This window comes from Arachis hypogaea, chromosome 12 (assembly GCF_003086295.3).
Source record: "Arachis hypogaea cultivar Tifrunner chromosome 12, arahy.Tifrunner.gnm2.J5K5, whole genome shotgun sequence".
NCBI lineage: Eukaryota > Viridiplantae > Streptophyta > Magnoliopsida > Fabales > Fabaceae > Arachis > Arachis hypogaea.
This window is the reverse complement of record NC_092047.1, coordinates 41289678-41303972: the sequence shown is the minus strand read 5'-3', so window position 1 is coordinate 41303972 and position 14295 is coordinate 41289678. Positions and strand designations below refer to the sequence as shown.

Sequence of the window (14295 nt, the reverse complement as noted above, 5' to 3'; positions counted from 1 at the left end):
TCTCACACATGCACGTTACTTATTCCAAAACAAGTATACGCAGAAAGCCTTGAATAAACATGTGATTTCTGTATTGATTCTTACATCGAAGTTAACACACTAATTAGAAGTCATAAAGAATGCAACATGTTAAATTGGTTTATTTGCAACAAATGTGACTTGTATATTGCAGTAAATCATGAATAGATTCTTGGAACAACTTCATTCAACCCCGTAAAATCAATATTCATAACATAATACTACCCACCTCATCTATTACCCATGGTACATGAATGCCATCCGGAATAATATGTACATGAAGATGAAAAATAAACAACGCACACCCATGTCCCCCATATTCTAACTTTTGTCAAACGAGCTTAGCAAAGACATGAAGCTCCCCACTTGTTCGGGCACAGTCCGGGCAATAGGATCACCAGTGTTTGTATCCTGATAAGTATTTGACCGAACCACCTGCTAAACGACCCAAAAATAACAATATTGAACTAATAGCATAGTATAATATCAAAATTAATAGTTCAAGTCATATTGACACAAGGATTGTACCCGGGAAGCATTCTTGTTTTTCCTCCGACTAGATTTGTTTAAGGACTTCTCAAGGGTTGATCCGAGCCTCTTACTCTTTGACCGGCCCTTTGTAGTGACCAACGGTGGTGCTTGGATGTCAACAACACCGAGAACATTCGAATGTTGTGAGCCAATGCTGGTGTGGTTCTCCGCCACGCTCACGGACCTCTTCTTAGCACGGTGCTCGCTCAGCTTGGCCCTTGTTTCTTCTAAAGCAGCATGCAGCAATGCTGTTTCATCGTCATCATTTACGAACTCTTGCGCAATGTTCTAAAGGTGTGCACATAGTCCCTTGAATGCATCATGACTCACATCTGACCGACTGACGTCGTGACTGCTCTTGATATAAGTATGCTTGCGCTTTATATTCTTGCTCCAACAAGGGAGAACATAGCAGCTAGGTACTTTATACACTTTAAAAGAGTGAAAAATTTCAAGACAGTGACAGCACAACACACCTAAACTCTCAAAAAGATTGCACTCACAACGAACCTCTTGTGTGGAGCGGTCAAAGTGGACAACATACGAATCACAGATCATAGTATCATGTACTAATTTTTTCCTCTTCCACCTTCATGCATACCACTGGCCAGTCTTCAGTAACTACAGATGCTCTGCAATAAGCCTTTTTCACAAACTCAACTTGAACATCCCTAAACATGCTAGTAGTGTACTCCTACTGAAATTGTTTTTCCATAGGCGAGCTCGTTGCACAAGGTATTACCCCCCTGGAGTCTACTGCATCATCCTCCAATTCCCTCTGCTCCTTGGATCCAAGCACATTGTCGTATTCGTGAACAAATTGGACCAAGCTAGTCTTGCTGTGTAAGATTCCACCATAGAATGCGTGCATGCTCTCACTCCTTTGCGTACTCCTCATGGCAGCCCAAAATTCACCCTTGAAGAATATAGGCACCCACATGCGTCGATCATCATAAAGATCTACAAATAACACACAGTTTCTATATCAAAAACCTTTCACTGAACTCATTGTTACAAAACAAATAAAGCCAGCTACCGCATTATTATGAATTGGAAAGCAAAACGTAATTGAAAAACTACAAACCTGACAGCCATGTGTTGTCATGTAAATTGTACTCCTCCATAAATTCAAACCATTTTCTCTCAAATGACTCCTCCATCCAAGAGTTAAAAACAATGTTCCTGAGGTCGGCATACAACTCTCCGTACCGACGATAACCTCCAAGCTTCTGCGGAAACTTCTTCATGATGTGCCATATGCACCAACGGTGACGTGTATTGGGTAACGCCTTTCTAATCGCACCAAACATGGATCTGCATTGATCAGTAATGATGCACTGTGGAGCTGTTCCCATGCACGTCAACCATTGGGTAAAAACCCACTCATAACTCGGAATTTCCTCGTTTCCCAACAGCGCACATCCAAGGAAGGTTGACTTACCATGGTGGTTGACACCGACGAACGACGCAAACGGTAACCCATGCCTACACACAACCATATGCCATTATGAATTCTCAGTCACAACCACGTGGGAAAAAATTACCAAAACCAATAAAACCAATTACAACACCTGTTACCTGTTTGTACTGTAAGTGCTATCGAGTGACACAACGTCTCCGTAGTATTCATAGGAAGCCCTGCACCTTGCATCAACCCAAACTGCACTCCTAAATCTACACTCATCGTCCAATTGCACTACATAGAAGAAGTTCGGATTGATGTCTTTCATTCTCATAAAATAGTTCATCATCTCCCTAACATCCGCATTTGCGTTGCTTGTTCGGAGTCTTGCTGTAATATAGTTTCTTAAATCCTTTTCTGAGAATCCCAGATTCGATGGGCCCCCAGCTTCATTGGCCAAAGATAGGAAGGTCTTATTTGGTCGAATCCCAGCCTCATCATTATTCTGAATCACGTACTTCGCATGCATGCTCAGCTGCCTATACTCACAGTAGTGCACTGCCTTCTTCGCCGAACATGGGTGCGTGTGCCTCAACTCAACCTTGAAAAAAAGCCACTCTTGCTTCTCCTTATCAAATTTCACATATATTCTTGCCTTGCACCCAGCGGCTGAAATCGGGTTTTTGTGCGTTGGTGCTTTGACATGAGACCCGCGGATGCGATCCCGATTACAGTGGATAGCCTGGTTAACGGGTTCCTTCGTGATCTTGTCAAATGTTGTCGTCCTTATCTTAGTTGCAAATCCAACTTTCTTGGCATAGCTAACATAAAAATCATGAGCTAGTTGCAACTTCGCAAAATGCATCCCGACGCTTGGTATTTCATCTTCCTCCAGGGTATCGTGATCAGGCATCTACGTATCAAATAAAAAATAACAGAAACAAAGCCATTAATTATGACATAAAAAACGCAAATCCTGACTACACAAATTTAAACTAAAATCCAAACCTCGTCCCAAATATCCATCTCATCACTACCAACATCAGTAACATCCAACATTTGCGTGGCTTGCACTTTCAACATAAACACACAAATTACAACAATAAAAAAAAAAGAAACAATTTTTATTCAACATCATGTACATGAAACCTCACTTACTAGCACAAAAAAATTCAAACTAAATTTATAGATCAATTCATCCACCCAACCAGTATAGGCTTTACACCAAAGTCATCTAAATGCTACTCATGGTAATTGAATCAATTAATTCATTTGAAATATTATACAATTATTGTGACTACTACCTAATCTATTTCACGTTAACACTGCATACCATACAGCTAAACATGCATCATGTACAAATCCTATACACAGTTCCTTCCTCGGTTTCCCAGCCACTGGTGCATATTTTTACTTTAAAGTGATGCTTTCTTTATGCATACATTGAGCATCATGGATAACTGTATCTTCTAATACTAACGTGCAGGAAGCAAATACAATAAAAGCATCAATATATTACTCCTGCATTCCTCCTTTTCATTATCAAAATAAATTCTCCATATCTATTATACCATTGATTACAACTCTAGTTCAATTAATACCTCTTGCACTAGCATTGTCTACATGCCCCTGTATTTTATTTATGAGGGAGTATAGATTATTTTAATGAGTTTTCATATAAGCTTCTTCAACATATAAATATTTTCTTCCAGAACCACATTTCACATACATATAACAATAGAATGATATGTCAAAAACTTCCTAAACTTTGTTGACTAATTCATGTTGTTCATGCATCTGAATACCAATTAACAACATACACTTAAACTTGCATTGATTCTAAACTGCCCAATCAAATAAAAATGACAATCCATTGAAAAGCATTTCGTACGTAACGATGTTCACCTTAGTCATTTGCACATGATCGATGACGAGAGGTTCAACTATATTTTCATTTGAATTGGATGAAATCTCATTTCCGCCGGGAGATGGAACACAATCCACCGGTTCAGCCACAACGCACTCCATTAATGAACTCCGGCGGGGTGACGGGGGTGGAAGAGCAACCACACTTGAAACCCCTTCTACTTGCGACGTCGACATCAAGCACAAGAACCACAAGCTCTCTCTTGCTGTACACGCTGGATGTCCGCGTGGTTGCCGTTCCAACGCAGATCGAACAACAAGCGTGTTGCTGTTGCCGGAAGAGGGCCTTTGCGGCCTATGACGGTGGTGATAGTCGAATTCAACGGCGGTAAGTGACGGGTGGGAGAGTAGTTTTCGTTCAGACCTGGAGATGACGGAGACGAAACGGTATTGATAAATTTCCGTCTACGTTGTGCTTCTATAACTGCTCCTATTCCTATTTTTTTCAAAATTTAAATTTGAATTAATTCAAAATTAATTAATTATCCATTAATTTAAATTTTAATTCAAAATTAACCCCCATTGTATCCATTGTACATCAAGCACATTGGCTCCCTAGACTTTCTCTTTGCTTAAAGCTTTGAGAAGCCGCAACATCGAAATAGCTTGTAATACACAAAATCCATTGATTTTGCAACAATGTTATACGTCTCTTCATGCAAAATTTTACTCTTGACAACAATTTATAATTTACAAAGCCTCATCAAAGAAATTCTAGTAATTACCAAACTTTTTAAACACGAGCATTGACACAAATGCTGTAATTCCATCAATAACTTAAAACTGTTACAGAGCATTTTCGACTATGGCAACGGACAAGAACTAACGTAATCAAACCCCCCTCCAACCCAAAAAAAAAAGGGCAAAAATATCATCTATGAATTTTCCAAAGTGATCGAAATTCAATATACCCTCCTTTCCTTTGCTCGCTTCCAGGAATTCCGACCCCTAATCTTCCACTTGGTATTCCCCACAGGTTGATTTTGTTCTTCAATTTCACGTACCTTTCGCTTCCTACAATGAAGATGATGAACGAGGTGAGTAAATATCCCAAAAAGCATAGCAACAAGTACAACTAAACAAACAAACTTAAGAATGGTATTTTTTGAATGGTCCAAAATTTAAATGGTCAAGACTTTTTATGACCCAACTGCCCTTATTTTGGCAGATAAATTAGATGATCCCACCGAATGGTCAATTTTGACAACCCTAGTATTTTCTGATTAACCAGTGAAGTGTGTCTTTTACTGCAAGTGCCTATTTTACCTATATGCCGCAAGCTTTTGATCAGAAAGCAACTCATCTGCAATGGTTGCTTTCCTCTCCTTCTTTGTTAATCTTTCTGAGTAGAATTCTGATGCATCTTCTACAACTGTTCCCACCTGGTCATATTCAAATGACAAAAATAATAAATAAATAAATATAAAATAAAATAAAGTAAAAATTGAATGCTCACCAACAGAGATTGTAATTTTGTAGCAAGTAACATCAATCATATGCTTGCCTATGATATATATACAGATTGGGTATACAACAATGAACTTGCCTGGAAATACTTTGGAAGTGCCTTTGATTTAGAATCACCCTTCTTATAGTGCCATTTTGGATCTAACGCAGACCTCAACTGTAACAATAAACACAGGAGTGTAAGGATCCCATTCCACTTGTGAAACTAAGGGATAAAAGTTTGTGTGTTGTATAAAAAGTAAATGTTAGGCGACCAATATTTTTCTCTTGTATTTGTCTTGCATTTGAGCCAACATTAATCAACTCATTTTTTTTCTTTCACTAAAAGTATTAATCACCTAACATTCTCCTAAAATATATTACATAGCTATTATCATGATACAAATAATGGGAAACATCCAAATTTGTTATTAATGAATACTATATACATGCCTACACATTTTACTCCCCAAATGCTAACCGATCCCATTGGACTTTCAGCTGCCTGAAAGTTTGTCTTCCCATTATAAACATATACAATATAATTTACTTCAATCAAGCTGAGAACACTAGCTATGTTTTCAGGAAGCATCAAACACCCCACAAATCATTGAAAATAGTTAAGTTGGCCCAAAACAAGGGGTAAAATGGACTATGAACAGGGATCTTGTTAGCCAAAAAGCCTAACATGAAGTAAAGTTAACTTGACAAAGAATTTAAATCTGAGTAACTGTGCTTTCCATTTTGAATGTAGGTGAATGTTGCCCAATCCAAGGAAAATATAAAATGGCAAAGATATCAAAACTCAAAAATCACCTTCAACAACTTTAGATCTGTCTGCAACTCAGGAGTGATGGTTTGAGTAGGCATGTCAAACCTGACAAACATATACATAAAATCAGATAACTAAATGAGATAGACTAAAGAAAAATTGACCCTAAACCCTAAACCCTAAACCCTAAATCCTAATTCTATTTGATTAAAAATGGAAGTCACCACCCTTATACCCAGCCCAGCTAGTCAGCTGTGTAAAACTACTTAAACAAGTAATAAAAATAAGATTTTTTTGTTTTAAAAAACAAAAAGAAACTTAACCATGGTTGCATTGCAAAAGAAAATTTGCTCCAGAAAATATATTGCATACCAATCTTTTCCAGCAGTATCTTTAGCTTGTTTCCTCAGTAATTTGTTTAACTTTCTGGGATCATTAGGAGGAACGAAAATGCCATCAACAAGCTCTGTATTGGGTTTCCAAAGACTACTATTAGATGCCTCACTTTGAGGTTTGTTATGACAAGCATCTGCGGCTTTTGATGATGATGGAATCAACAGCTGTGGTTGCCATGAAAGTCCAACCAGCAGTTTACCCTCCGGCATCCCTATACCGAAGCCGATTGCACAATCAAATAACCAAGCGTTACATTTAATCTCTTTTTTAAAAGAAAAATTGACAATCTAAATGAGATAGACTAAAGAATATATTCTTATGTATCAAAACTATAGTAAATTTCATAAAACATCATGGAAACTATGCAAATATTTATGGCAAACTTTGAGAATTGCAGCAGTGTCTAACAAAATGAGCATGGTACGGGACAAACCAAATTAAAATTAAGTAATATTAAGTTAAAAAAGGCATAAAACTTAATATAAGGTTGGAAGTGCATAAAAAGAACAAAATACAAAATCTTATTCAGCCACGGAACTCAAAAAAAGTTTATATTTTCCACCTTTTTGGGAATTTTTCAAAATAAAATACCCCTTTGTAATTATCAAGACAACAAAAATAACCCATTAACATTTTTATTTCAGCATAAAGTTTTAATTATCAAAACCAAGATACTAGACAGCAACATTAGAACCAGACTAAGAAAACTTTTCCTAGGCATGATATTTATTTTTCCCATTGTTACTTTGATAATTAAAATTTTTAAATATATTATACAAAACGTCATCAAATCACATTCATAGCACATCTGAACCTCGGTGGCTTCAAGTTACAATATCAAACTAAATTACATATGAATTAATTATGACCTACTTATAAGTTTTATAGTTTTCCACCATTATGGATACCAGACTAGTAACTACACCTTGTTTTCAAAATGAAAGACACTAGACCTCTGGTTCAGCCACCAAATTACTTGGCATTCTAAATTCAATAAACTATTTGAGTATTGATTATTGTAACTCAAATTAGGAATAGGGAAATGATATGCAGTTAGAATGCTAACAATTTAAAATCATATATCATATCTCATATCTATTTTTAGAGGAATCCGATCACACACAAACACTTCATCATCATTCACACTCCTTCATTTACCCAAACACTACCATTACCACACAAACACTTTATTGTCATTCACACAGTCACAATTGCATATACATACAAAATTGTTTCTGGTACAAGCAAATTAAGGATCCAGAATGTTAATTAGTTCATTCTGTTGTAAAGTAACAAGGTTTAATCACAAAACTAGAAGATATCGACAACATATATTCTTAACAGATTAGGTTATCAACATTCAATAATCAATTAATCACAAATCAAGACATCAAGAGGCAAAAAAACCAGAAGAGAGGAGATCGGTGAAGGGCTCTGACTGGCAGCGAGAGAGAGTATAGAGGAAGCGACCGAGACTTGGTGAGCAGAGAGCACAGAAGCGGCGGAAAGGCACAGAACACCAAAGCGAGAGACTACATCAAGAACAACAACACAGGTCAAAACACAAGCATTTAGCAAATAAACAAAACACAAGCATTTAGCAAATTAATTCAGCAAACTAAAAAGGAAATAAATAAACACAAGCATTTAGCAAATTAAATAAATATAGCCTTGACTACATCTCTTATTATCTTATTGAGAGTGACACATGCTTATCTCTAATGCACCAAACTTGCCTTCAAATTCCCATTTTATCATCCTACTTCCACGTAGAGATGGCAACGGGTCCTCATGGAGGCGGGGACATGCAAATACCCTCCCTGTCCCCACGATAGGGACCCCATCCGCTGGATATCCGGATTTTTGCGAATTTAAAAAAAAATCTAAAAAATAAAAAAAGAAAGAAAAAATTGAAAAAGAAAAAGATAATCCTCAAGGTAATATATGTTCTTCTTTAATATTAAATATAAGCTTGCTGATTAAATTATATTAAGAATCAGGGTAATATATGTTCTCTTCTCTTTATCAATTATAACAACATTAGTACTGGTCTTTCTTAAAAGAACCAACTAAAAAAAGAAAATATAACATAATTAAAATAAAGATATTAAAATGAGTCAAGGCAACACCAAATCATATGAATTGCGGCAAGTTCTTCTTTAATATCTACATTGCATATACAAAACTTCAAGATACAAATATGCATGACAACGATAAATTCAAATTCAACAATGGAACAAGATTAGTTGTATACACAGCAGCTCACTAATTTTATAATTCAAATTAACAATCGCCCAAGAGGCATACACACTGAACCATTTTGTTTAATCATCCTTAACTCATTTTCAAAACAACAACAAACACAAGTAATAGTGCTTTTTCAGCAACAACACCCACAATCATCTCATCATCATCATCATCATCATTATTAATCACTAAAACTAATCAGCACCCTCAACAACATTCTTGCTATAATAATGGTCTCAATCTTCTACATCAGCATTGCTTTGTCTTCAATTACCGCACTCTATCAAGTTCGGAAGACACACACCAAATAAAATCACAGAAGACTTACAGGAAGGAAGAGCGGCGAAGGGCGAAGAGACTGACGAACGAGCTGCGAAGAAGACCGGCGAAGATCTTGCTGGAGGCGGCGACGTTCAGGCTGCGACGACGATCCTGTCTCGGCCCTAAGAAGCGGGAATACGAGATTTTGCGGTTAGACCGTGAGAGTGAGAGATGGTGGCGGTAAGAGGAGAGGAACGTGGTGGTGAGAGGGGAGGAGGGTGGCGGACGATGGTGAGAGAAGAGCCAGAGGTGCGAGTTTTTGAGCTGAAATTGTGAGAGATGATGTGAATTTTGGAAGTGGAGAGAGTATGAGCTATGAGGTGACGGCACTACAGATAGCGCTGGCAATAATGGCCTAATGGGTAGGGTAGACCTCCGAATTGAAAACTTTTTAAAAATTCTATCATACTTTATTAGTGGATTAAAAATTTTTCGATTCTAACTTACTCCTATCCTAAAATTTTAAATTCTATCTTATTTAATTCTATTTGTAAAAAAATAAAAAAATTTTAAACAAATATAAATTCAACTATTTCAAATTTTATACATATAAATAAAATAAAAAATAAAAAATTAAGTTTAAATTAAAAGTAAAAATAATAAAATTTAAAAAAAAAATCTAACATAAAATTACAAATAATATGATTATCAATTAATTTACTGGTCATTTCATATTTTTATAAGAGAAGGATTGTGAATTTAACATTCAATTTCTTCAATATATATAATATATTAAGGGTGCAAGTAAAGTAAAGTAGGGTATATCCTAAATCCATATTCTACCCTACTCGCAGCGAGTAGGATAGACAACCCTACCCGAATGAGTTGATCCGAATTGAATACCCGTAAATAGGATATAAATTGCCAGCTCTAACGGCAGAAAAAGATGATAGGGTTAGGATTTCATTCTCAAAGGATAATAATTTTTAGTTTTAGGGTAATTTACTTTATTAATAATCTTATTTATTTTTAATTCTTCTTTTTCTTTAATGTATTAATGATCCTTTTTCCTAGACTAATAATTTTAAATTTTTCTATCAATTCATTTATTTGTGTTTTTATTTTTGATTTTAAATTAATATTATCTATACTCTAAAGTTTATATATGTCTTTCTATTTTGATAGGCTTTTTTATATTCTCCATTCTTTTCAATTAGTTTTTTATTATATCTAATATGATATTAGTAAAATTTAACTGTTAATGTAATTTTTTAATTTTTTTTTCATTATTTTTATAAGAAGCTTTTACTTCTAGATTTTTTTATTGGTATTTTAACGATTTTTTTAACAGAATATTCAAATTCTATTATTGTTTTGGTACTAATTTTTCATACTGATGTTATTTTTATTAATACATTTTCAAAATAGTATTTAATATACCAATCAAAGAAATAGAAATTAATCTTATTTTCTTTCATATAATCATAAAATAATTCTCTAATATTTATAACTTCATTTTCAAAATGACTTATAAAATACCAATCTTTTAATGGTTTGTTATAGATAGCATTAAAATCTTGTCTTATCCATTTTTTGTCAATTTCAAATGGTTCTTCTTTAATAATTACTCCTAAAACTTGAGATTTAGTTGGAGAATAATTAGAATCTGTTTCATATATTGAAATAGCTATGTGTGATTTTGTGTTATTAATCCCTATAATATTGTCGATATTTTCTTGAGACGAATTATCTATAGAATTTCTATGATTAATTGTTTCTCTAATATTTAGAATTCTTATAGACGGTAATCTATTTATTCTTAACCTAATATCTGTTCCTTCTTTTATAATTTCTCTTAACTCAGTATTTTTTATGTGTAATTTTTCAATTATGTCAGAAAGTATCCATTCTTCAGACATCTTTTTTAACAATTCTTTATGTCTTAATTTTCTTGGTGTTTGTGTATTAGATCTTTTGAGATTTGCATGTTTCTTCTTTTGACGACTGTCTTAACGTTCTAAAATTATAGTTAACCTTAGTAATTTTATAATATATCCTATAAATTATTTCAAATGGATCATATTTTTTAGGTTTAATTACTCTGTTGGTCCCTAAAGTTTCGCAAAATTTTTAATTAGGTCCCTATATTTTTTTCTTTTAATTGAGTCTTTGCACCAAATTTTTTTTAATTGAGTCCCTATACTTTTTTTTCTTTTATTTGAGTCCCTTCACATTTTTTTTAGTTGGGTCCCTATACAATTAAACCAATTACTGTCAAGAGGGACCTAATTGAAAAAAAAAATTAGTGCAGGGACCAAATTAAGAGGAAAAAAAGTATAGGGACCTAATTGAAAATTTTGCAAAACTATAGGTGTAACAACCCAATTTCTGGTACGTCATGATCACACTAAAAACTGAGCGCTACCAACTTGTCTTCCTAATTATTATCTATTATTTATTGTATGAGCCTGATTCGTTGTTAAAAGCGTAGTTATTTTGCAAGGTACTTTTTTTTTTTGAAAACGTTTGGATTAATAAACAGAATCATTCATAATCAATTCATAAATAATAACAGATAAAATAGTTATAAACAACCATACATAAATATATCTCAAGTAGTTAACAATATTCAGTGATCCAACCTTTTTTAGAGTATAGACTTTTAGTTAGAACACCCGTAGATATAGCTAAATAATATCTATATACATATATATACATACAACATCCCAAGCCCTGACCTGTTCAACAAGTCCCTAAGCTGCCGCCTAGGCTAGCCTAGATTCTATACTCACCTAGTCCCTCTAAACTACTAAAGCAAGGGAAAGTATATTCTAAGTCTTCAAAACTCAATTCAGGCGGAATGTCATCAAAAGGTGGATGATCGTCTATTACTCTTCTGCACGATCATATGTTGTCATATGACGTCTCACTGGTACTTCATCACGTAGCCACATAACAGGAGTCTCATCCACAGGATTTAGGTTAAAGTTCGCATACGAACGGGATGCAAACGTTGGCTGGTCTCACAGTATATACATATAAACAGAAAATGAATCTCGCTCTAGACTCAGAAGACTACCAAGAGCAGAATCCTTTTGCAGAATGATCATCAGTGGACTACGGAAGGATACTCTTGCTTCCATCTGAAGGGAAAAAGGAGAGAGAAGGGGTAAGAACTGGGGAGTTCTTAGTAGGGCTGGGGTTATTAGTTAAGTTCATTAATTCTGTGTTGTTTCACAGACGAATAGCAGAATACAGTAAAGTAGTAAATAGAAGATACAGATAAATAGACAAAATAGAGAAAACAGAAAGCAGAACACAAACAAAAGAATACAAGAAAATAAAACATAAATACAAAGAATAGAATACAAACAAAGAAAAGCATACATTCATACAACAAACATAATAGAGAAAATGCACAACCGATTATGATGCATGTCTAGCCCTAATGCAGGTAATGAGCTCAATTGTCGGTTACATACCCGCTCCCGACGTTACCCAGAGTCCTTTGACCAAGTAAGGCTTCCCTGCTGGCAATGCCCCTCGCAAGAGTCCTTTGGCTTGTGAGGCAAACCACTGTAAGAGTCCTTTGACTTGCATGGTAGAGCTAGTTAACTTATACTTAGCCAACACACTCACTGTAAGAGTCCTTTGACTTACAGGAGTATATGCTAGTTGTGTTTTCTCGATATCTCTGTAAGAGTCTTCTAACTTACAGAATAGCAATATAGCTAAGTATCCCAGGAAAGCACTCTCAGTGGTCGTACCACCATCTATCTGACTGCCTCAATGCAGCAGATGAACATACAAATATCTCTGGAGTTGCCTTAATGCAACAAATGACCTTTCAACAGGCCCTCTGCTTGTTCTCTATTCTCTTTATCTTTTTACTCTACTCTGATTACTCTTTTCTCTGTATCCCTTTATTCTGCTCTGGTTACTCTTTTCTCTGTTTAACGTATGTATTTATAGCTTATGTAAATTTCGGTATGAATAATTAACGTGTCCCAAGAATAGGTTCATTAAGTCTATACTGAAACAGTTTAACTTTTCATATTATAGCTAACCCTACCCGCAACTCAAGGACTAACTATGTTGCCCTAGTTCGTTTACTAATCTCTGTCTGTATTTCTGTCACTAAAACTTTACAGACTTTTTCTTTGATTTTTATCTCTTCTTTAACTTTTTATCTTTCCTTTATTTTTACCTCACTAACATGTTATTACCACTCCCTAAGTGTTTTATGAAGGTAATTATGATATTCTGAGCTTAAAGTTGTCTTTCTAAAGCTTTTACGAAAAACTGTCCTTTTCGCATTATTTTATTATTTTTATTAAAATATTATTTTTAATTAAATATTATTATTTAATATTTTATTATTATTTATTATTTTATCATTAAATTTTTGAAAATTAACTTACATTTTACTTTTAACTTTAAAATTCACTTTTTACCACCTGTAACTTTTAATATTTCTACTTTAACCACCCTAACTTTTGGAAATTACAAAATAACCCCTCAAACAACAAAATAATTAAAACCTTTCCCTTTTTAAGATCTAAAAGGTGTTCTTCAATGTTCTTCATCACACTCAAAGTGTTCTTCGTAAATTCTTCAGATTCTTTCTCTGTTTTTACCCGTTTTTCAATCTTTTCAGCAACCGATTTTTACCATAATTTAAAATAAAATTGCAGCCACGAAAGTCCCATATTTTCCCCTTGATTACAACACAAATTGAACCCCAATTTAAGGGTTAGGGTTCATTTTTCCAGCAGCTCCAAGAACACAAACTCATAGCTTGAATTTCATCAAATTTCATCAAATTTTCACCAAAATTTCAACAAGAATCACTCATATAAACGATCAATTTCAAGCATAACCAAACCATATCATAATTACACAACTCAAACACAATTAATCAAGATTAATTTTACCAAACCCTACCTTGATTTGCTGCTCCAAATCCGGTTACTCTTTGAAGTGTTCTTAAAGTACTTTTTCCTCCTAAAACACATCAAGAACAACTTTGAATCCATAAAACCTCAACTGACCAAACCTTAATCAACATATTAGGAAGGGATTCCTTACCTTAAACGTGCTGGGAATTGAAGATTCTTGGCTCACAAGTCAAGCTAAGCAAGAGATCTAAGGAAGAACATCAAGAAAATACATGTTTTAAGCATGCTTCCTTGAAAACCGAATTCAAAGGGGAAAGGGACAGCCATCTAACCTTATTTCCAGCCTTGATAAGTTACATGGTTATTTAGAGAAATAAGCGAGGATCATTTTGGTGTAA

General features: G+C 34.6%; 1 protein-coding gene across 1 annotated transcript; it reads right to left on the bottom strand.

The window, feature by feature from the left end:
• Window positions 1-4544: 4544 nt before the first annotated feature.
• LOC112729232 (rRNA-processing protein fcf2) lies at window positions 4545-6800 on the bottom strand. Its single transcript, XM_029291060.2, has 5 exons — window positions 6468-6800; window positions 6140-6200; window positions 5424-5501; window positions 5144-5259; window positions 4545-4891 (listed from the first exon to the last, which is right to left on the bottom strand). The coding sequence occupies exons 1-5, from the start codon at window positions 6698-6700 to the stop codon at window positions 4780-4782; spliced, it is 600 nt and encodes a 199-aa protein (XP_029146893.2). The 5' UTR covers window positions 6701-6800; the 3' UTR covers window positions 4545-4779.
• Between the last annotated feature and the right edge of the window lie 7495 nt (window positions 6801-14295).

Coding starts and splice junctions, on each gene's coding strand:
- LOC112729232 (XM_029291060.2), bottom strand. CDS start 6,700: ATGCCGGAGGGTAAACTGCTGGTTGGACTTTCATGGCAACCACAGCTG. Junction 6,201..6,467: donor GATACTGCTGGAAAAGATTG/GTATGCAATATA, acceptor TATGTTTGTCAG/GTTTGACATGCCTACTCAAA. Junction 5,502..6,139: donor CAGATCTAAAGTTGTTGAAG/GTGATTTTTGAG, acceptor TTATTGTTACAG/TTGAGGTCTGCGTTAGATCC.